General features: G+C 40.4%; 1 protein-coding gene and 1 pseudogene across 6 annotated transcripts in view; one reads left to right on the top strand and one right to left on the bottom strand.

The window, feature by feature from the left end:
- FGF13 (fibroblast growth factor 13) overlaps positions 1–23,272 on the bottom strand; it is a 554,123-nt gene that overhangs the window by 436,000 nt on the left and 94,851 nt on the right. Inside the window, exon 1 of one of the 6 annotated variants that reach the window (XM_090264779.1) lies at positions 5,023–5,070. The exons of the other annotated variants lie outside the window; for them this stretch is intronic. Coding sequence (XP_090120905.1) covers positions 5,023–5,032 — 10 coding nt within the window. The 5' untranslated portion in view covers positions 5,033–5,070. Of the gene's footprint in view, positions 1–5,022; positions 5,071–23,272 lie in introns of those variants that run through there. 6 annotated transcript variants of the gene reach the window in all.
- LOC149990616 (choline/ethanolamine transporter FLVCR2 pseudogene) lies at positions 5,524–7,705 on the top strand (annotated as a pseudogene).

Raw genomic sequence — 23,272 nt, 5'->3', positions numbered from 1 at the left:
ATAACTACATCTGTGCATGTTTCATGCTTTAATGCATTGATGGTTGCTTTTGTGAACTCTCCCAGAAATTGAAGTCATTGAAATGGTGTCGATATATTCACCAAAATAAGTTTATTTAAAATAGAACTTCAAGGAATTCTGATAGACAGCACCCAAATGTATAATGTCCTTGACTGTCCCTTTGAAAAATATAAGCTTATTACAAAACCACATGTTCATGTCTATATTATGCAACTATTTGTTTCTTTCTTATCAGTAGTCCTAATGGTAGTTACACCAGTGCCCAGACTATTAAGAGAATTTGGGTCAATGTGGAGGATTGGAATGGGAAAATGGCCCCATGGGAAGATTTTAATCTCTTCCTCTATCTCCCTCTTTTTGCCTCTCTTTCCCTTTCTCCTCTCTGCCTCACTAAGCTCCACTCCTCCTCCAAGGTCTAGGATCAGGATTCCCTCATGTATGAAGCTTTCATAACTTTTCTCAAATTTCCACAGCATTTATAATCCTTATCACTATAGAGTGTCTTATAGTTCCTCTTGATATTTATATATGTGCATCTTCTTGCTACTGTTTTACAGCATGACAATTATCATCATCAAAGAGCTTGGTGAGTACCAGGCACATACTAATGCCATAGTACAGTTGGGGAAAATAAAAATATGCTTGTGGAAGTACTAATTTTAAAGTCCCTGAGTCATCATTTACTAGGAATGTGACCCTGGAGAAGACATCTAACTTGTCTGTACCTTAATTTCCTCATCTTCAAAATGGGAGTGATGATACCTGCTGACAGAGGAGGAAAAGGAAGAAGAGGAGTGGTAGGAAGAGAAAAAGAAGTCCTTTGTCACCACTGCATTGTGAAAGTATGAACTTGGAGTCAGATGAGCCTAAGCTCTATCACCATTAACCTACTGAGCTACTAAATATATTCAATACAAGTTACTTAGACCCTCAGCATCTGTTTCTTTATATGTGAGAGTAAAATAAAAGTACCTATCCTGATGCCTTGTTAGGTAAGGAATGAAAGGACCTAGTTAAGGGCCTGGCACATAACAATGCCTCCAACAAATGACAGGTATTATGATTACACTCGTAATCATCAATATGAATCATACTTGATCCCTGACCTCAAAGATTCCCAAGATCAGCAAAGGAACTGAGACACATAGAGAAGAATCTTCCTCCTGATGTGCATCAGTCCATGTTGAATGCCACATGGGCAGTACAGATGGCACAGGCCTGGAAGATAAAGATGAAGGAAGGGTTCACAGGAAGCAGCAGCAATGTGGGGAGAGCCCATTGATGTGGAAAGAGTCCATCAGTGTAGAAAGGCTCCAGCAATGTGAAAAGGCTCGAGCAACACAAAAAGGTTCCATGCTTAGTAAGGCACAGTTCCCTCACCCTTCCTACCTAGTATGTGTCCACTCCATGCCTGTCACTTTCCCACAATAACACCCAAACTCAGGAGTTCCAACAATGTCCTTACAGGCAATGGGAAATCAGAGATGACTCTCAATCAGAGGGGTGATATGGTGAGAGCTGCATTTTAATAAAAATTAAGCTGAAAGTACTGTGCAGAATACATTTAAGAGGCCAAAGAATTCAGAATATACAAAAGGTGGAAACAACCCAAATGTCTATCAATAGATAAAAGGGTAAACAAATATTGTCTATGCATGCAATAGAATAGTATTCAGCCACAAAAAAGAATGAACTACTAATATATGTGGCAACATTCATGAACCCTAAAAGCATAATGAACCTTGAAAACATGCTAAGCAAAAGAAGCGAGTCACAAACATCCACATACTCTGCAATTCCATTTATACAAAATGTCTAGAATAGGAAAATCCAAAGAGACAGAAAGTAGATTCATGGTTGCTTAGGGCTGGAGGGAGGAGGGACAGGGGAGAGCAGTGTGGTAGCTGAGGGGTTTGGGGATTCTTTCTGAAGTGACAAAAATGTTCTTAAATGAACTGCAGGCGACTTGTATGGAGTGTGAATTGTATCTCAACAGAGCTGTTTTAAACAAAGACCACTGCAGCAGTCCAGGTGTGAAGTGCTACAGGCCTGAGACTGGGAATCAAGGACAGACAAGAGTGACATAGGAGAGCAAGAAGTGATAAAACAGCTCTGGCTAATGTGGCTCAGTGGGTTGAGCACTGGCCTGTGAACTGAGGTGACAGGTTTGATTCCCGGTCAGGGCACATGCCTGGGTTGCAGGCCAGGTCCGTGGTTTGGGGTGTGCAAGAGGCCATCAACTGATGTTTTTCCCTCTCTCCCTTCCCTCTCTCTGAAAATAAATAAATAAAATATTAAAAAAAAAAAAGAAGTGAGAAAACATTCTCAGACCCAGATTCAGAGGAAGATGGATAGTATGACTTCTTTGAAAGTCAGGTTTACAGTGCCTGCCCTCAAGAACCTGTGGCACAGATGGACATGTGGTAGAGTGGTAAAGACCATAGCCTTTATCATCACCCAGCCTGGGCTTTAGATCTGCTTCAGCTACTTAACTGCTCTTTGACCTTGATTGAGTCATGAACCTCTTCGAGCCTCAATTGTCAAAACTGTGCAAAAGGAGAAAGTGATAGTATCTGTCTCATAGAGTCGTTGGTAGAAGTCAGTGATGAAAATGGATAAATGTCAGGTGAGTTGCCCAACACATAGGAGGTCCTCAATAATTATTAACCAGCATGACCATCATTATCATTATTTAGAAATACTTTTGACTGAATAGGGAGAACAATGGTGGGGTGGGGAATTAAGTTCAGAGGAGCAGTTTGTAGGGCCTAGTATTGGGTGAGTCCAAGGCTGGGGCTTCTTTTATTTTTTTTTTTAACTGATTCTTTTTTTACTTAAACTTTAAAAAATGTATTGGGGTAACACGGGTTAACAAAATTATAAGGTTTCAGGTGCACAATTCCACAACCATCACCTGTACACTATATTGTCAAGTCTCCTGACATCATTACCACTAGGAAACATATTAGCTAATATGACTTCACAGCTCAAAATACCTCTTAGGCTGTGTTTCCAAAAAGAACAGTGAAATTCAATAGCCACTCTATCAGTAAGGAATACCCTCCGAGAAATGTGGCTTTTGGCACACTCATGGGTAACCAGGGACATTGGGCAACACTGGACTGTTCTACCCTAACTTGGCCTTAGTCATTTCCTGCCTGCCTGACAAAAGGAGAACACATGCCCCAATGTAGTCAGAAACACACCAGCTCACATTCCTTGACATAGGACCAGGATTGTGTAAGTCAGAGGTCACTAAATTGTGGCTCATAATACAAATCAAGCCTGCCACCTGTTTTGTAAATAAAGTTTTACTGGAACACAGACCAGACCATGTGTTTCTTTATAGTCTATGGCTTTTTTCATACTACAATGGAAGAGGTCAGTAATTGCAACAGGGACCATACGAACTGCAAAGCCTCAAATATTTACTACCTGGCTCTTTACAGATAAAGTTTGTCCAACCCTGGTTTAAATTATATTGGGCCCACTGCTGTGTCTTGTGTGATTTTCTTTGTCCTTCAACATTTTTCCACTTTAAATTCTATTCTTTACATATTTTAGCAAGGCCATTATTAATATTAGCATTCTTTTTCAATAGAATTCCTTATCTGGCCAACTCTCACCACACTTAAACAGGTCTCCAGTTCAAAAGGCACTGGACTCAGTGCTGCTGGGCACTTTAAAATATAAAACCTGTTGATGATTGCCCTGGCTGGTGCAGCTCAGTAGATTGAGCACCAGCCTATGAAACACAGGGTCACTGGTTTGATTCCTAGTCAGGGCACATGTCTGGGTTGAGGGTCAGGTCTTGAGTTGGGGGCACACATGAAGGAACCACACATCAATGTTTCTCTCCCTCTCTTTCACCCTCCCTTCCCCTCTCTCTAAAAATAAATAAATAAAATCTTTAGAAAAAGTATGTAAGAATAAATACACAATTTAACAAAAACCTATTGATGATTTATTCATTCTGTAAACTCTGACTATGGGTCTGGCATCCATAGATCATGAGGTGTTGTGTGCAGTAGAGACAGGTCAGTGTGGGGTGCAGGCACTGGGCTGGGAGCTGGGAAGCATCCTTTATAATCCTAGCCTTTCCAATAACTTGCTGAGTGACTCAGGGAAATTGCTTTCCATTTATGGACTACAGGGTCTTCCTCTGAACCTGAAACCTTCTATGTTCTCTCCCAGCCCCATGAGTCAGACTCCAAACTCTATAAAATATAAACTACTATAGTCCAGCTTCATGACACCTATCAAATAATGAGGCTCCAGTAAGACAGAGCATATAAAGCAATTAGCACAATGTGGGGCACATAGCAAGCAGTCAATAAACAGGTGCAATTACTAGCAACAAAAACAAGTATTTGCTTTTTACTTGCTAAACACTTAAATTACACCACCATCTTTTTAGAATATGATAGAGCACATTATTTTACATTACAATATTTTAGGCTACATCGCAGGCTGAAGAAAAAAATGACATAAGAATATAAACTTACAGAAGAGATAGAAGATGATTATTTCCATTACAAAAGGGCTTTTCCCATTACCAAATAACTCATCACAGGTTTCTTGCAAAAAGAAAACTTCCCTCAAGTAAATTTGAGTTGTTGTATGACTGTGATTTTCATTAAATTCTTCAAGATCATTTCTACTGTGTAAAATATACAGCATGCTTGGCACTGTTGACTTCTCCAGGCAATAACAGGATTTCAGAAGTAATGTGAGTAACACTGCATAATGGGAATGCTAATCCTAAATGTCTGCAGACTGGAGCTAAAGCAAACTTGGACCTCTAGTGCAAGTTCTGTGACCAAGCAGCCACCCTAAGAGGAAGCAGTCCTGCGTGCATGTCAGCACCTTCCAGTTTACAGAGCACATTCCATACACAGAGGTGCCCTTAAACTGCCTGGTAACTCCACAGAGGCACTCAAGATTGAGTGCCCTTACTTGTCAGATGACTCCACGGAGTCACAGAGAAGTCTGGTGACTTACTCAGGGCCATCCAGCTTGTCAGCCGCAGAGATGGTGGTCAGGGTCCAGTGCTACTTCTCTCTCAGTCTTTAACATGAATTTGTTCAATTGCAATGCCATGAAATTGTAAAGGAAAAGTTAGGCTTTGTTTTTAGAAGCCCAGAGTTTTGTAATTTCCTGTTGACTAAGGTCTTATGGCCCTTGCATTTACAAACGTTAAGGGATGGATAGAGAAACAACTTTTCACAGATGGAATGGGAGCACAGGATATCAACTTGGGCCTCTAAGATGTTTATCCTCATTATTGCTTCTGGCAGCTGAATTAAATATTTTAATGATTCATTTTATTGGGCTCAGACTCAGAGAACATGTTAGCAGAGACAGCAACTTCTAAGATCTATTAGGACTCCAAACAAAATGAAAACACGAGAAAGCTAATACATAGACTTAAAATGGGACTTCGACATTCTTTATATACATTCACTGCCAAGTACAAAGGAGCCAGGATTTGCTGATGCAAGCATGGCCCTGAAGGACAAGGAGGAGACCAAGAAGACTAAGAAGGAACACGCAGCGGGGTGGGGGGCAGAGTCCCTGAAAAGCCTCTGTAAAATCACTACTGCACCTGCTGAACAGATGACGAACTCTCAAGCCTCAGGATAATTCCAGAAAGCTTCAGAAGCTTGTAAGTTATGCTTTTGTGCAGAGGCCATATTATTTTTCATTGTTATTCTACTTTTAATATGTATTAGACCCTGGGGATATAAAAGTGATTAAGATGCAGACCTGCCCTTAAGGAGTATACAGTGGAGTGAGGAGGAAGGGGGTGTGGACAAGTAAACTGACAAGTGTACAACAAAGTATGATAAATAGAGGCATATACTAGCACTATTATAGCCTGCACCTGGCCCCTTATATTAATGCTTGTAGATGTTATTTTATCACATCTAAAATTATAGTTTGGGAGGGGAATATTGTAACTTGTCTCTCTAAGATGACTTTCCTTGAAACAAAAGCAACTGGTATTTGTCATGAATACATTATATATAAGAAACATCTTAAAAAGCGAAGGCAACAAATAAAACTAGGCTCCGCCGATGGAAAGTAATCAGAAAGCCTTAGTTCATCAGTAAAATATGCTGATCGTAAAATATTTATCTTTCGCTGCTAAAAAGAAAATAATCTGGTTCTGAAAGCTGGCTTCTCAGGCCATCTGCCATGGCTAAGTCTGAATCTCCAGTGAATCTTCAGAAAGATAGTTTTAAATAAATATTTAGAGTGCAGAAGATTGGTGGCTTGGCCCAACCAAGTAGCTCAGCCCACCCCAGTAGCTCAGGTCGTGAGGATTCCAGTGTGATCAAGGTGAGCAAGCATCGTTGGGCAGTGGTCCTGTTACTTAGCTGCTACTCAATGTGCAATGCCTTCCAGTGGATCCAGTATGGCTCCATCAATAACGTCTTCATGAACTTTTATGAGGTCAGTCCCTTTGCCATCGACTGGCTGTCCATGTGCTACATGCTGACCTACATATTTCTACTACTTCCAGTAGCCTGGCTGCTGGAAAAATATGGCCTGCGCACCATTGCCTTGGCTGGCTCCGCTCTCAACTGCTTGGGGGCCTGGGTGAAGTTGGGCAGCCTTAAGCTGCATCTTTTTGCAGTCACCATGCTGGGCCAGGTCATCTGCTCCATGGCCCAAGTCTTCATCCTCGGCATGCCGTCCCACATAGCTTCAGTTTGATTTGGAGCTAATGAGGTTTCAAAGGCCTGCTCCATAGCTGTCTTTGGCAATCGGCTTGGAATTGCAATTGGGTTCTTGGTCCCTCCTGTTTTGGTACCCAATATTGAAGACAAGGACAAGCTTGCCTACCACATCCGCCTCACATTCTGCATAATGGGAGGTTTCACCACTCTTCTTTTCATCCTCATTTTCATCATATTCAAGGAGAAGCCTAAATATCCCCCCCAGCAGGGCCCAATCCCTGAGCTATGCCTTGGCATCCCCTGATGCTTCGTACTTAAGTTCCATTGCCCAGCTCTTCAAAAACCTCATCTTTGTACTGCTCATCATCACTTATGGTCTGAATGCTGGGGCTTTTTATGCCTTGTCCACTTTGCTGAACCGCAGGGTGATCTTGCACTATCCAGGGGAAGAAGTGAATGCTGGAAGAATCAGCCTGACCATCGTCATTGCAGGAATGCTTGGGGCTGTGATCTCAGGCATCTGGCTGGATAGGTCCAAAACCTACAAGGAGACAATCCTGGTGGTCTATATCATGACTCTGGTGGGCATGGTGGTATACACAATGACCTTGAATGTGGGGCATCTGTGGGTAGTGTTCATCACTGCTGGCACAATGGACTTTTTTATGACTGGCTATCTCCCACTGGGATTTGAGTTTGCTGTGGAGCTGACATACCCAGAATCAGAAGGCATGTCGTCTGGCCTCCTCAACGTGTCTGCCCAGGTATTTGGGATCATCTTCACCATCTCCTAGGGCCAGATTATCAACACCTATGGAACCATGCATGGGAACATCTTTCTATGTGTGTTCCTCACCCTCGGAGCAGCCCTCAGTATGTTCATCAAGGCAGATCTCCGGAGGCAGAAAGCAAACAAAGAAAATCCTGAGAATTTCCAGGAGGTGGAGGAGGAGAGCAATACCAACAAAGTACACACCACTGTGTCTGAGGAGCATCTCTGAGAGAAAAAGTGGTTGCAACTCAGAACAAGGAGAACCCCACCACCACCCCTTCAGCCAGCACACGTCTTACTACCAGCACCAAGGTCTTGGCTGGGGCAGCTTTTGGAAGGAACTGGCTGGAATGTTTGTAGCTTAGACAGAAGTGCCCTTGCTTCCTGGAACCCACTCAAGAGCTTGCTTGGTCTGGTTGGAGGAAATCAGAGCTTTCACCAAATACAGATTTGCTTCCCACCCCTCCCCCTTTAAGTTCTGGGAGTTGGTGTTGGGAGAGGCAGGTGAGTAGGGGAGTCACTCCTGGCTTTGCACTTTACCTTCCCTCCTCACCTCCATCCCTCATGGAGAAAGCCTGCCAAATTATCATGGAAGGAAGCTTATTCAGGATATTAACTTTTTCTAGTGTCTTAAGACCCTTAGAAGCCCAAATTCTAAGGAGCGGCAGCTGTGCCGGATGAGGGTCATTCTTGGGTCATCAGACTGACTGTTGACCTTCTGTGGGAGAGAAAGCTCCATTGGAACAAACCCATGGGCACTCTGGGCCTAGGTTCTCCTGGCCTAATGTTGGGATCTGTCTCCCAGCCCACCTTCTTTGGAGTTGATCAAACCAAACATCAATAAACTTGAGAAAAACTTTGTTGTGGCCATAAAGGAGAAACTGACTTGGAAGAGGTAACCACCCAGGTGTGTGGGGGTGCTGGGAGCAATCTTCTGTGTGTGTTTGTGAAGGCCTGCATTTTGGAACTCGGGTAGCTCGATTTGGGAGCAGGGAAGTTCTTCTCTACAAAAGAAGACCTTGCCCAGTGATTCTGTGTGTGTCAGTCACCTCTGGTGCCTTCATATGGACACTGCCTTGAGAAACTAAGGGTTTATTTTCTCTAGAGAGGGGGAAACACCAGCCAACTTCCTGTGATCTTTACTGAAAACAAACCTCGATTCATTCCACGCTGAGAAATCCAAAGCTACTTCTGAGATGATAGGAAAAGGGCAGAAGGAAAGGTGGCCCTTTGAAATCAGAATTGAATGTTCTTGAATTAATTGTATCCCACCTCTGGCGGGGACAGTATTTGCACACCCACCCCTTTTGAGCCATAACCTTTTATCTAATGTTTGAAAGTTAAAGGGATTGCCTTTAAACAAACCCAACCTGACCTCCTGTCCTGCTTAACCTGTTGTCTGGCTCTACTCATAGGTTTAGGCAGCATCTCCTGAAAATAAGGCATTTTGGTAATTTCTCATGCACATTCAGCAGCTGCAATCATGACCACTGTGCTGTTTTGCTGTGGCTGCTGCCCTGGCTTCAGCATATAAGGAGCAGCCTGCTCTGGCCACAGTGCTGTGGTGCTTGTACCACTACCAGAAGAGCCAGGCGTGAGTGTGTGTGTGTGTGTCTGTGTGTGTGTGTGTGTGTGTAGACACTGTGTACTTAATAAAAGAAGTTCACAAGTCAGGTGGGAATGAGTTAGGGGTGGGAGAGGGGTGGAGAGAAAGTGTGCTTTGCTTTTTTACAAGGAGAAAGATGTTTACTCTTCAGCCCTTTAAAATATATTAAAATGTTTAAAGAATCCATTGTCTTATTTTAAAAACATCATTTGTATTTTCTACTTGAAAACCACATGTGTTAAGGCAATAAAAGATTGTCCAAAAATATATTTATAGAACTAACTGAAGAATGAAAGATGGAGGAAAGGAGGAGGAGAGAAAAGAGAGGGAAGGAGATGCAACAGGGATGATTTTATCCCTTTGATGCCACCCCTCCTCTTCTGGGGACTCCACTACATTCATAAACAAATACTAAGGCTCTCAAAATATGAACTTCCATAAGGACACCTGAGTAGGAGAAGAAGGGAGAATAAGGAGGAGGGGAACAGTGATGAGAAGGAAGTGGAGAAGCAGAGGGGGCAGCAGCAGTAGCTATCATTTTATTGAATACCTAGTATCATATTATTTAATTAATGGAAATGCTGTGTTGAAGTGGTAAGCATCAAGGAATGTGGATTCTGTAAGTCTTGGCTGTGCCTCTTCCTAGCTGGACACTCTGGGCTTCAGTATTCTCATCTATAAAATTAAGTAACAATCCCTGCCCTAATAATCTAGAAGACTGTATAGACCATATGAGATGATAAAAGTGAATAGGCTGTGTAAACTCTAAAATACTGTACAAATGTTAGTGATAATTTTTATTTTTTTATTTTTGTTATATTTATTGGAGTTACATTGGTTAATAAAATTATACAGGTTTCAAGTGTACCATCCTGTAATACATCATCTGATTTTTAAATAATCTAATTTCCAACCTGACCAGTGTTGCTCAGTTGGTTGGAGCATCATCCTGTAAACTGAAAGGTCATGTGTTCAATTCCTGATCAGGGTACACAGCTAGATTGTGAGTTTGGAACCTGGTCAAAGTGGTTAATGGAGGCAACCAATCAATACTTCTCTCACATCAATGTCGAACCCCCCCCTCACTTCCCCCTTCCTTCCTCTCTCTCTGGAACCAATAAATTCAAAAATAATAATTTTCCCCACTATGCAATACTCTTTGAGCTTGACATTTAAAAAAGTACCTTCTCAATAACTGTAATACAAAAACAATAAATAAATTTAAAAAAATTTTAAAGTATCTTCTCAAGTCCCTTGTAAGTTATAGATCTGAGTAAGGAACAGTTTTGTTGTTTTCACATCTAATAAGGTACATAAAACTACATATGAAAATTCATTCTGAAGGTCAAAAGTCACAAACCTAGAGAGTCCTGGTCACTGGAAGTTCTAAACTATGAACAGATTGGTCAATGCTCTAGTCAGGTTTCTGTGGGTAGGTGACATACAAGAGTGTTGTATCTCACTGACAACAAACTCACAATTATCAGCAACTGAATCTAAAAAATAAAAACAAAACCCAGCTAAACAAACCAGAATAGGAACAGAATCATAGGTATGGGGATCATTTGGAGGGTTATCAGCTGGGAGGGGGAAGAGAGAGAAATGGAGAAATGGTGCAGGGATTAAGAAGCATAATTTGTTGATAAAAAATAGGCAAGGGGAAGTTAAGAATAATATAGGAAAGGATGAAGCCAAAGAACTTATATTCACGACCCATGGGCATGAACTGAGAGGGGTAGGATTGCTGGAGGGAAGCAGAGTACTGGGCAGAGGGGAGAAAAGGGGAAAAAACTGAAACTAGTGTAACAACATAATTAATAAAATATACTTTAAAAATGTGTTGTATCTCACTGGCTTAGGGTCAGAGGCACAGAGGAAAGGGATGTGATGGATTCAGCTTTAAGAACATGCCCATTCAAAGCATGGTCAACATTTTGCTTTACCATTCTCCTGTTCTTACAAAAGTCAGACAAACTCATGATAGAAAAGAATCAGACAATGCACATAAGAAAATAGAATCAACAAAAAATCATAACTGTACTACCTACATATAAATATAGTTCATATCTTTAGTATGTATTTCCAGACCTCATTCTATGTATATAAACATGGATTTTAAGCATAAAATGATATTGAATATTTTAAAAGAATATTTTATTACAAAAATAAGTGGGTTTTATAAAAAGAACAACATTAGATAATCAATGCAAAGAAGAGACTGTTCAATATGGTATTCTCTAGTTTTTAATTTCTTGATAGCTTTCAAAACCATGTCCTATGATATCTGTCGCTGTTCAGGGAGATGGAACCAGTTCATTAGTGTTTATTAACAACCAACCCAGCAACAAGAATGACTCTCAGCTTTCAACACATGTCACATGTATTCAATACCAAGAAAAATATTCTTTACTTCAATTCCAAGAAAAGGGGTAAGAATCTTAAGATATAGGCCGGAGGACCTGCTGTGCTTTTGGATGATAATGAAAATGAAAAAAAAAAGAATACATGAGAAGTTGGGAATGAGGAAAAGAAGACAAAAATTATGCCTATGATGTCATTTTCTCTGAGAGAAGGAAGGCTTTGGAGTCAGGAAGACATATTTTGGCATTTGAGCTTAGCCATTCACTACTGGTATGACCATGGATCAGTGACTTCTGATTTCTGAGCACCCATTTCCTCACATGTGAGGTAGGAATGGACTAGGACCATAACTTCCTCATGGGGCTGCTGAGAGGCTCAAAGGAAACAATGCGCTTTAAGTGCTTAGACTAGAACCAGGCATACAGCAAACTAACTATAACGGTAATTCTTCTTGTGGTTGCCCTTGCAACTCAACCCAAGGAAGCTTCAGGTATATAAGCTGGAAAGAATTTAGAGATCAGGGTGTGCAAGCCCATCACTTCTCAAAGGAGAACACTAAAGCCCAAAGATGGGAAGGTATTTTCCAATAACACATCTATTTGCAATTAATTCAGTAAACATTTATTGAGCATTTGGGCAAAATTCTATTCTAGGAGTACGATGTGGGGCATAGATAATAAAATGCATTTTGTAGGTCAAGATGCTTATAATTTGTGCAAGTTAGCCTCATAGTTATATATTTTGTATTTATATTTGGAGTATAGGTTTACATGTATATTCATTTTATTCATGTTTATATACTCGTGTATTTAGAAGACTAGAGTAAGGCAAAGATCATCTTCCTACATCTTCATCGGTTTTGTTTTTTACTCCTGACAAGCAGTGTTCCAGTGTCCAGTCATTGGCTGTGTGGGTGTTGAGAGACAATTGCCTGGTGGCCACCTCCCCTGGCCTGCAGCCCTTGCTGTATGTCCTGAAAGCCATTGCTCCAGCGGTAGCTTCCTGATTACCCATCTCCCTGGATGTGAAAACAGCAGTGGTTACCTTTGGTGGGCCAGTTCAGTGCTGGTGTTGTGGGTGTCATTCCTGGAGACCCAGACCAGAGACCCCACTTCCATGCATCCCAGCAGTTTTGTGAATACCTAATTAAACCGCTACACTCGCTTAAAACAGCAACAGCAGCATTTTGATGCCTCCAGATCACTGTTGACTCGCAAAAGGCAGAGGCAGAGTCGGGAAAGAGAATAACCACACCCTAGCTAGTGGGGAGAGCCTGAGCAAAGGTGCAGAGCAGGGGTGTGCAGGATATAGTCAGGTGAGCATGAGAAGGGGCCTGCTGCCAAAGCATGCAATCACAGCTAGTCTGACAAAGGTTTGCTCTGGAGACTTATGCACCAAATGAACCCTGTGATCATGTTATTAGGTATCAGAGAGGACTGGGAATAATTGTACCATCCCAAGGAGGCAATGCTGGAGGATTCTCAGTACCATTGAAACCCTCAAGAGTCCTCTTTTTTTAAAAAGCCAATTTCATAGAAACAAAGAGTAGAGTGGTGTTTGCCAAAGGCTAATAGGGGAGGAAAATGGAGTGATGTAGGTGAAAGGATACCAAGTTAAAGGTATAAGAAGAATAAGCTCTGCCCTGACTGGTGTGGCTCAGTGGATTGGATGTCATCCCATAAACAGAAAGGTCATCGATTCGATTCCCAGTCAGGATTCCCAGTGAGGGCACATGCCTGGGTTGCAGGCCGGTCCCTGGTTGGGGGCATGAGAGAGGCAACCAATCAATGTATCTCTTGCATATTGCTGTTTCTCTCCCTCTCTTTCTCCCCCCACTTCCCGTCTCTTTATAAATAAATAAATAAATAAATAAATAAATAAATAAATAAATATATTTTTAAAAGTTCTGAGGATCTAATATACAGTATGGTGCCTATGGTTAATAATACAGTATTGTATAAATGAAAGTTGATAAGAGTAGATCTTTAGCCCTGGCTGGTGTGGCTCAGTGGATTGAACACTGGCCTGCAAACTGAAAGGTTGCCAGTTTGATTCCCAGTCAGGGCACAGGCCTGGGTTGCAGGTTGGGTCTCCACTTGGGGTTGTGTGAGAAGCAACCAATCAATGTATCTCTCCCACACTGACGTTTCTCTCCTTCTCTTTCTCCACCCCTTCCCCTCTCTCTATAAGTAAATAATAAAATTTTTAAAAAAATAAAAAAGAGTAGATCTTTAGCATTCTCACCACGCAAAAACATTACCTATGTTAATTACGTGAGAAGATGAATGTTATTAATTATCTTGATCTTGGTAATCATTCTACAGTGTATATGTGTACCTAATCATTACATTACACATTTTATAAATATACAATTATATTTGTCAATTCTTCCTCAATAGTTTTTTTTAAAGAGTTCTCTTTTAGTACTAGGGAAAGAAATTTGGAGATATATGGTTATGACGTCACTCCAAAGATGGAAGATGGTTTTAGTAGGCAGGATAAGGATAGAACCAAGGCTGCCTAACAATGAGCGACTTTACTGCTTCTACAGAGAAATTTTTGATTAAAGTATATCAATATTAACTCTATTTTATAGGATTCCAGTATTTCTGCCAAGACAGTTCTGTCGCAGTGCCACAGAAAATTTCCCCAATGAAACTTTCAGTTTATGAATGCTATCTATTTCTAGAAGAAGAAAAAAACACAAGCTGTTATAAATGGAAAAAGTTTACATAAGAGAAACAAAACAGCTCCCAAAAATGAACAGTGCATTTAAAATAAAATGCATCGGCACTGCCAAAAATGAGCATAACAAATAGTGAATACATTTTCCCCATTCTAAATTCCTTAGACATGAAGCATTTTTTCAATCTCTAATTTATACCTGACATAAAATTTAATCACTAAATTGTTGGATGAACAACCGCACCCCCGAGCTTCTTTTACACAGACAATAATACAAGTGAGCTGTGATGTGGCAGAAACATTGCCAAGTTTCATTCCATGACCATTTAGCAGTAGAAAGGATAATAAATTCTGAGACCAATAAAAATTGGGACTATATTTCTTTGATACTGAAAAGAAAACCAATGTCTACCATGCTTTCAGGAGACAAAAAAAGCACAAGCTTTAGAACCAAATAGACATGGAATGCAGTCCTGGTTCCAATGCTTATTAGGTGCATGATCTCAGACATATGTCTTAGTCTCTTTGCACCTCAATTCCCTCATCTGTAAAATGGGGATTATGGCACACTTACTTCACAGGGCTGTTTAAGACTAAATAAAATAATGTCTATAAAATGCTTAGCATAGTGCACAACATATAGTAAGTTCCTAATTAGCATAAACCACCAAGGTACCCTGCCTTTTTATAATAACACCTTTGAGGTATAATATACATTCCATAAAGTTCATCCATTTAAAATATGCAATTCAATTAATTTTTTTGTATCATTTCACAGAACTGGGCAACTATCACCATTCTAATTCTCAAATACTCTTGTCGCACCAAAAGGAAGGCTTTAACCCATTAGCAGTCACTATATTGTCTTTTTTAATGCACATAAAAGATTGCTAAGACTTTGAGCCCTGGAGCTGGTCACAACTGAGTTTAAGTCCAAGCACTAGTAATTGCTAGCAGTGTGATCCTCAGACAGTTGCTCAATCTTACTGGGCCTCCGTTTCTTTACTGTAAGAGGCCAGTGATGATAGTACAAATCCTATAGGCCGGCTGTGAGGATCTGGTAAGAAATGCATATACTGTATAGCACCTACCAGTGGCTGGCCCGTGGTGAACACTAGACAAATGACAGCCATCATCATCACAATCCTCTTCCTTTTCATTCATTCTGCATATTTTTCCCTACCCCTATTTCGCCTGGTTTTCATTATGATTTCATAAAATGCATAATACATGTGTCATGAACTAATCTGTGGAGTCCTCAAATAACATCATTGATAGGTTCTTGGGAACTGCAACTTTAAGGGAAACAACACATAATGAAACCAATTTTACCAGAGGCTAATTGATAGAAACAAAGGGTTATATTCCTACAGCAAATTTCTGGTCACAAAAACATCACCAAATTCATAAATAAAGACCCAAAACACTTCTAATATTAAACACTGAAATAAATGTGGGTTATACCTATATTTTGTAAAATAAATAAAAACAATTCAGATGTTTATTTTCCAACTCCTTTATTCTAGCTCAGGGTCATGGGATGCTAGAACCTCTCTGGGCAGCTTAGGGCACAGGCTACCCTTCCATCTCAGGGCCACTTACACCCCACTCTCAGACAGGAACAATGTAGATGTGCCACTTCACCTATCTTGCACATCTTTGGGATACAGAAGGACACTGAAGGACCCAGAGAAAGTCCACGCAGATGTGGGGAGAATGTGCAAACCAGACAGATAGTGACGTTTGCTAGGAACTGATTTTTTAAAATCAATGTTATATCAAAACGTTATTCAAGGACCTGCTATACTTAATTATGGAGTGGCTGTGTGTGCAAATGCACAGATGCACACACGTGTGTATATATCCTTTCATTTAGAGCAAGTTCTATTCCAGAAAAAAAATTAAAGTGGCTCCTTGAATGGTAGTAAAACATTATGAAAGCAAAGGAAAATGTTCGTATCTAATGCTAACCAGAAGCACATTTATCCAAGGGCTGTGTCATCAACATGGATGCAAATTATTATAATCACTGTCTAAATGCAGCCACAGAGACCTAGTGGATTTCAGTCACATTCTAGAGAACCAGATCAAGTCGTCACTTACCTCCACACCAACCCTCCTCCTAGCCGTCAAGTGTATGAACCTCCAAATTCTCCAACAGCTCCCAGAAGGTTCTTAGCAAAGGCTCACAAAGCTAGTAAGTGGTGAAGCCATGAGTGAAAGCCGGGTCACCTGAGTCCAAAGCCTATGCTCTCTTGGCTACATCATGCTGCTGCCTTATTAGAATCTTAATGTTTTCTCAGGAATCAGAAAACATATACTTGCCTCTTCATGCATTCTGCAGCGGTGGCAGGTAACACAGAGTTAGGAAAACTGTAGTAAAAAGATATAACCTTTCCATAGCAGATGTTTCTAATTCAAACCAGGTTGAGGTCAACTGTACTTGACTTATTATTTGAAATACATGGTTAAATTATAATGATTTACCTCTTCACTCTTGAGTAAGAGTCCATTCACAATTCCTCATACTCGGTAAGAATCCCTTTTATGTGCTGCATAAGTGGCAGCATGATAGAGCAGGAAGGACTCTGGAGCGGGAGTCAGTGGCAGGGCTGCTATCAGCTTGCTTTGGCCAAGTGCCATTGCTGCTCTGGATCCCCACCTCCTCTTCCTGGGAAATGAAGAGGCTATACGAGGGATGACTAAGGGCCATTCTGGCTCTAATATTCTCAGATTCTCTGGTGTCTCTAGGCAAAGCAAAACCCTCTTCAGATTCTCTTAACACCCACTTAATTTAAATAATTAATGTCTTTATAGCCTAGGATGGCAAGTCATCAAGTGACTTGATCATGAACTGTTCAGGAGAAAGCAGAGCTCATGTCTCCACCCAGGGCCACAGGGCCCAGATAACTGGAATCAGGCTCATTAAAGGGAATGGGAGAAAATGCATTGGCACCATAGGAATGCCCTTCATGTAGAATGGTTTGCCTTAGAGTGTCTGTATTGTTTTACCTTGAAGTAAACAAATCAAGCAAAAAAGAGAACTGAATCTGCTTTAGAAAACACAAGTATCTAAAATCTAGGTGTACAGTGGTATTTTATTAACATTCCAGGGCAACGCGAAAAATAAAATCAAATCTGGATGTACAAAATAGATGAATTGGGAACAAATGTTCACGCTACCAAAGGCTTGAAGTCCAATAGGCCTTGGTGAATTCAAATCTTGGCTCTGACACTGAAATACTAGGAATGTGAGCTCCAGCCAGTTCTGTTCAACCACTGGACATTTATTGTGTACTGACTAAATGCCACGTCCTGGGTCAGGGGGTGGGAATATCAAACTCGGTACAATCAGTCCTTGCCCATGGGGATCTCATTGTTTCATGGGTGAAGCAGACACTTGAACAAGAAGCATTCCTGGAGGCGGTGATACCTGAGCAAGAGTATGAACTTGCTTACCCAAACTCGACAAGCCTCTGCTGTTTTCTCACCTGTTCAGTGGGGGAAATGAAGTCTGCCTCACACCACTGATGTGAGAGCTCAGTAAGGCAACTGGTGAAGAAACGGAACACAATAAAAATAAAAGCCCATAACAATAGTTCCAGTGATGTTTTCTCAATCTTATGTAAAATGTGACCTATATAATCTATTTATTTTTATGTTATATCTTTTCTGTCTTACCCCACTAGACTGCCCTACATGACAACAGGGATCTTTGAAGTGTTCTCAAGGAAGGAAGGAAGGAAGGAAGGAAGGAAGGAAGGAAGGAAGGAAGGTCATTTTTTAAAACTTTGGTATTTTTAGAAAATTCCATAAAATTCTGAGAAGTGACTGACATCCATTCTCTCATTCTGTTTTACTAACAAAACTCTCATTTTATTCAGTGTGGGTCATGTGTCCAGCTCAAAGACAGCATTCCCAGCTTCTTTGTAACTGGCAATGTAAAAGGACAGTTGTTGGGTGGGGCTTCCAAGATTGTTCTTCAAAAGAACAGACTTAGCTGGGAAATAGTCCCTTTTGCCTCCCCTAGCTCCTTCTTCCTCTTTCCTTACAGAAAAGGCAGCAGGTCTCTTGGATCAAGAACTGACTTTAAGGATGGAAGCCCCATTCTAAATCCAGAGAACCTGGAGAAGTGGGAATCTAGAAGGTGCTTCTGTCCTGATGACATTGTAACTGTGCAGAAGCTTCATTTCTTTTCTCCTTTCTTTCCTTTTGATTCAAACTGGCCTCGTCCAGCACACTGACTCACCTACCTCCTTCTCCCTTGCATGCCCACTCCCTTAAGCATTAAGCCCTCATGACATTGAGGTTCTGATCAGCATCAAATAATCTCAGGTCTGCTGACCACAGAGACAGAGTTGTGGTCAAACTAGAGATACCATCTAGGCCTCAGTTATGTTTCAGCTCCAGGCCCAGAAAAGCAGCAAAACCAGACAAAGTGATGCCATGGCTGATGTCAGGATGAGCTACACTAATCAACTACCCCTATCCTAGTGCTGACCACTCAGTAGAGGTCAGGACCCTAACTCCCTCTGTCACCATGACTAATGATTTTCCCCTATATAATCCATCCCCTGGAAACCACCCAGGAGCCAGGTCTCTGAGCATTAGCTCACCTATGACTCTGGGCATGGGCGACTATCTAAAAATAAACCCTTACTTTCTTTGCTGCAAGTCCTTTTCCTGTCTTATTGGGCTTTGATGTGTGCAGGCAAATATACCCCTTTAGTCCAGTAACAACATCAAAGAAACACTATACCTCCCAAATTCTTTCCTGTGACAGAAACATATTTAAGCTATTGTTTTGAGAAGTTTATCTCCTGTAGAGGTGAATAGCTTTTCTGATACATGTAAGTTCTCAGTTCAAATATTTCTTTGTATTCTTTATAGCAATTCTTAACATTTTAAGTTACTTCTTTGTGGTTTTGTTGTTGTTTGTCTGTCTTCCCTACTAGAATGTCAACTCTATGACTACACAGACTATGTCTGTTTAGTGAACCATCTCTTATTGTGTGCCTGACAACATAGTAGGAGCTTAATAAAAATTTATACATAAATGATTCAAGTAACTTGAATATGGTATGCTATATAATGGATGCACCTAGTTACTCCCATTTTTAAAAACTGAGTGGCCTTTTAACTCAATGAGCAAAATTTCACAGATCACCAGGATCAATTCTGCTAACACAGTTCAACAGAAGTTTCTTAGGCACCTACTAGGTGTTAGGCCCTATGTTGGGGACTAAAGAGAAGTGTTGCCAAATGTTTATATAATAGCACCTCACACAAAAACTCACAATATCTATAGCAAATTAACAAAACAGCTAGATTCTGATCATGGACTAATCTTAACTAGGACTGTATGATGAGTGATCATTGCTAATTTTCATTAAAAAAGCACAAATTCCAAAATAATGGGATGCTCATTTTATGGCATTAAGATTAGTATACTTAATTTAGTTTTCTCATTTATGGAATTATTTTTCTCCTAGGTCAAGAAAATACAGAAATGTATATTTCTCATTCATCCCATAAGACCAGCTTATTTTTGGTAACTAATGTATGACAGACTATAATAGTCTTATTGTAGATTTGTATATTCTTGCAGTTGAATTCTTCCCCTAAATACTCTTTTGGTATTTTCTTTTATCTTAAGAAAGAATATAAATATTAATATAAAAATGGCAAGTGTCCCTTCTCATTGTAAACCTAAAAGCTTATTTTAATGGTCTTTCAATAGAAGCAACCTAAAGTAATATAGGAAGTTGTTCTGGAGGTTGAATCCTGTTTCTTCTAGTTAGTAAAGAAAGAAAAAGAGTGAGCAGAAAAAAAAAACCCATTTTGTAGTGTGTTTAGTTAACTTTAGCAAGAGAGAAGAGCACACCAGGGGAAAATGTTAGTGAGGACAGGAAAGGCCAAATTGAAGAACATACAGCAGGAGGGAGAATGGTACAAAGTGACCATGTTCCCATCTCCAGCATGGCAACCACTTGATTACTGATGGCTAGACTTCTCTGGAGACTGCTAATAAGAAAGTAAAACAGACCATTTTGCTTCCTAAGATGAGCTATGCTACCAAATTGGACGTTAAAAATACCAGTCACAGTGTTAGATGAGGAATAGCCAAGCTAGGACTAATAAAGGGAATCATATAACAATAAGAACAGCTACCATTAACTGAGAACTTATGATGAACCTCCTAGGACAAACCACTTAGAACATAAAAAGCGACCATTTAGCCCGTTGTTTCTCAACTTGGGATGGTTTTGGAGCCCTGAGGACATTTGGCAATATCTGTAGACAGTTTTGGTTGTTACACCTTGGGTGGGAGCAGGAGGGATCCTAATGGCATCTAGTAGCTAGAGGCCAGGGATGCCACTGAACGTCTTACAAGGCACAGCTTAGTCCCCACAACAAAGAATTATCCAGCCCAAAGTGTCAATAGCTGAGTGGTTCAGATTAAGCTCTACCCTTATGGTACAGAGGAGATCAAGGTACAGGAGTATGTCTTATCCAAGGTCACTCTTTTCTATCTGTCATCTATATATCCTTATCTACCTGTTAGCCAAAGTTTAAAATTTCATTTGAATGAAGATTTTATTATTTATTTTTAGAGGGAAGGGATGGGAATTGAGGGAGAAAGAGAAGGAGTGAAACATCAATGTGTGTGTGGTTGCCTCTCACACACTCCCAACTATGGACCTGGCCTGCAACCCAGGAGTGTGCCCTGACCAGGAGTCAAATGGTGACCCCTTGGTTCGCAGGCCAGTGCTCAATCCACTGAGCCATACCAGCAAGGGATAAGGTCCTGCTACTTTAAAAAGTGTGAAAACCACTGCTCCAATCCCCAGGTATCATCAAGAACTAAAGTACCATATTTCTCACACTATAAAATGCACCTGGTCATAAGACACACCTAGGTTTAGAAGAGGAAAACGAGGAAAAAAATTTTCTAAATCCAACAGTGTACTAAAATATTTAATAAAATATAACAGAATAATATTTCTACCATGTAAAGTGAACAGCGGTCAACAGTGGTATTAAGAACCATCATCACTGTCATTAACAAATGAGGAGATGGCCGCCTTGGGCGTGCACCGGCACGCGAGCCCAAAAGCAACTCCCCGGCTTTCCCAGAGCTCCGCGTGGCAGGCCTGAGGCAAGCTCTCGGGCCACCTTAAGCGCTCACAGGCGTGCATGCAAGGGCAACTTGGCTAGCTCCAACAGACGCCGAAGGAACGCACAGTGCGGGGGCCCACTGCTGCAAGGAACAGGAACCTCTGACCAACCTCATTAGACCAGCTGTGGATACAGAAAAACAAGACAACACACAAAGGCTGAACTGACATCTCCACAAAAGAATTCAAGATAAAGTAAATACAGTGACCCTCAATCAACTAGCCAGAGGGAAGATCCTAACAAAGAGCATCTAAAATACAACCAGACAGCATAAACAAACACATAAAGGGTACCCCAAGAACATCAGTCTCAGGAGATCAAAGAGACTGCATCACTGAAACCCCCAGATCTTCTATAAAGAATCTCATACCACAAAGGTGGGAAGGCAAAGCAGACAAATCCAAATAACAAAAACAAACAAGAAGAATCCAACATGGTAAGACACAGAAATAACCTCTCAATGAAAAGAAAAGAGGAATCCCAGAAAGAGAGGTAGATGGAATAGACATAGCCCAAATGTCAGAAATGGAATTCAAAACATTGGTCGTGAAGAAACTCAATATACTCGACAACCTTAAAAACAACTATGACAACCTCCAAGGAAGTTACCAGCAGCTCCAAGAAAATTATAGGGAACTTGCAGAGAACCACACGAACATAAAAAAAAAAAAAAAAAAAAAAAAAATAGACATAGAAACTATCAACAAGAACCAGGAAGAAATGAAGAATGCAATCTCTGAACTGAAAAACACAGTAGAATCAGTCAAAAGCAGACTAAACAAAGCAGAGGATCGGATTAGTGAGTTAGAAGATAACATAGAAAAAAATTCTCAGACGATACAGAAAAATGAAAAAAGATTGAATAAGTATGAAGAAGAGGTAAGGGAATTACAGGATAACATAAGGAAGAACAATATAAGAGTAATTGGAATCAAAGAGGGATCAGAAGAACAAGGAATAGATAAACTGATAGGAGAAATAGTGACAGAAAATTTTCCAAACCTGATGAGAGAAAAAGTTATGCAAGTCCAGGAAGCACTGAGAGTTCCAATAAAGAGGAACCCCCAAAAACCCACTCCAAGGCACATCATAGTTAAAATGGCAACATTCCAAGAAAAAGAGAGAATCCTAAAAGCAGCAAGAGAAAAACAGCAAATAGCTTACAAGGGAGCTCCAATAAGGCTATCGACCGATTTCTCAACAGAAACACTACAAGCCAGAAGGGAATGGTCAAAAATATTTCAAGCAATGAAAAACAAAGGCCTACAACCAAGAATACTCTACCCAGCAAGGCTCTCATTTGAATTGGAAGGTGAAGTAAAGAGTTTCCCAGACAAAGGAAGACTGAAAGAATACATCTCCACCAAACGAGCATTGCAAGAGATCCTAAAGGGAATGTTTTAAGAAAAAGAAGAAAAAAAGAGGAGAGGAACACAGGTACAAAGGGAAATGAATAAATATATGTCAATAATAACCTTAAATGTAAGTGGATTAAATGCTTCAATTAAAAGACATAGGGTAACAAAATGGATAAGAAAACAGGACCCACATATTTGCTGTCTACCGAAACACACCTCAAAATAAAAGATTTACATAGACTGAAAGTAAAGGGATATAAAAAAATATTCCAAGCAAATGGACCTGAAAAAAAAGCTGGGGTAGCAGTCCTCATATCAGACAAAACGGATTTCAAAGCAAGGGCAATAAAAAGAGACAAAGAAGGACATTTCATAGTACTTAAAGGAACAATCCATCAAGAAGATATAACACTGATAAACATATGTGCACTCAACGTAGGAGCACCCAAATACATAAAACAAATACTAGAAGACAACAAGAAAGATATTAACAACAACACACTCATAGTAGGGGACTTCAACACTCCATTATCAACAATAGACAGATCATTGAAGCAAAGAAACGCCAAGGATATACAGGCATTGAACAACACACTAAACCACATGG

The sequence above is a fragment of the Furipterus horrens genome, unplaced genomic scaffold (genome assembly GCF_987537825.1).
Source record: "Furipterus horrens unplaced genomic scaffold, mFurHor1.1.pri manual_scaffold_17, whole genome shotgun sequence".
NCBI classification, from domain to species: Eukaryota; Metazoa; Chordata; class Mammalia; order Chiroptera; family Furipteridae; genus Furipterus; species Furipterus horrens.
The sequence above is the reverse complement of the archived record's forward strand: the minus strand, read 5'-3'. Positions and strand labels throughout refer to the sequence as shown.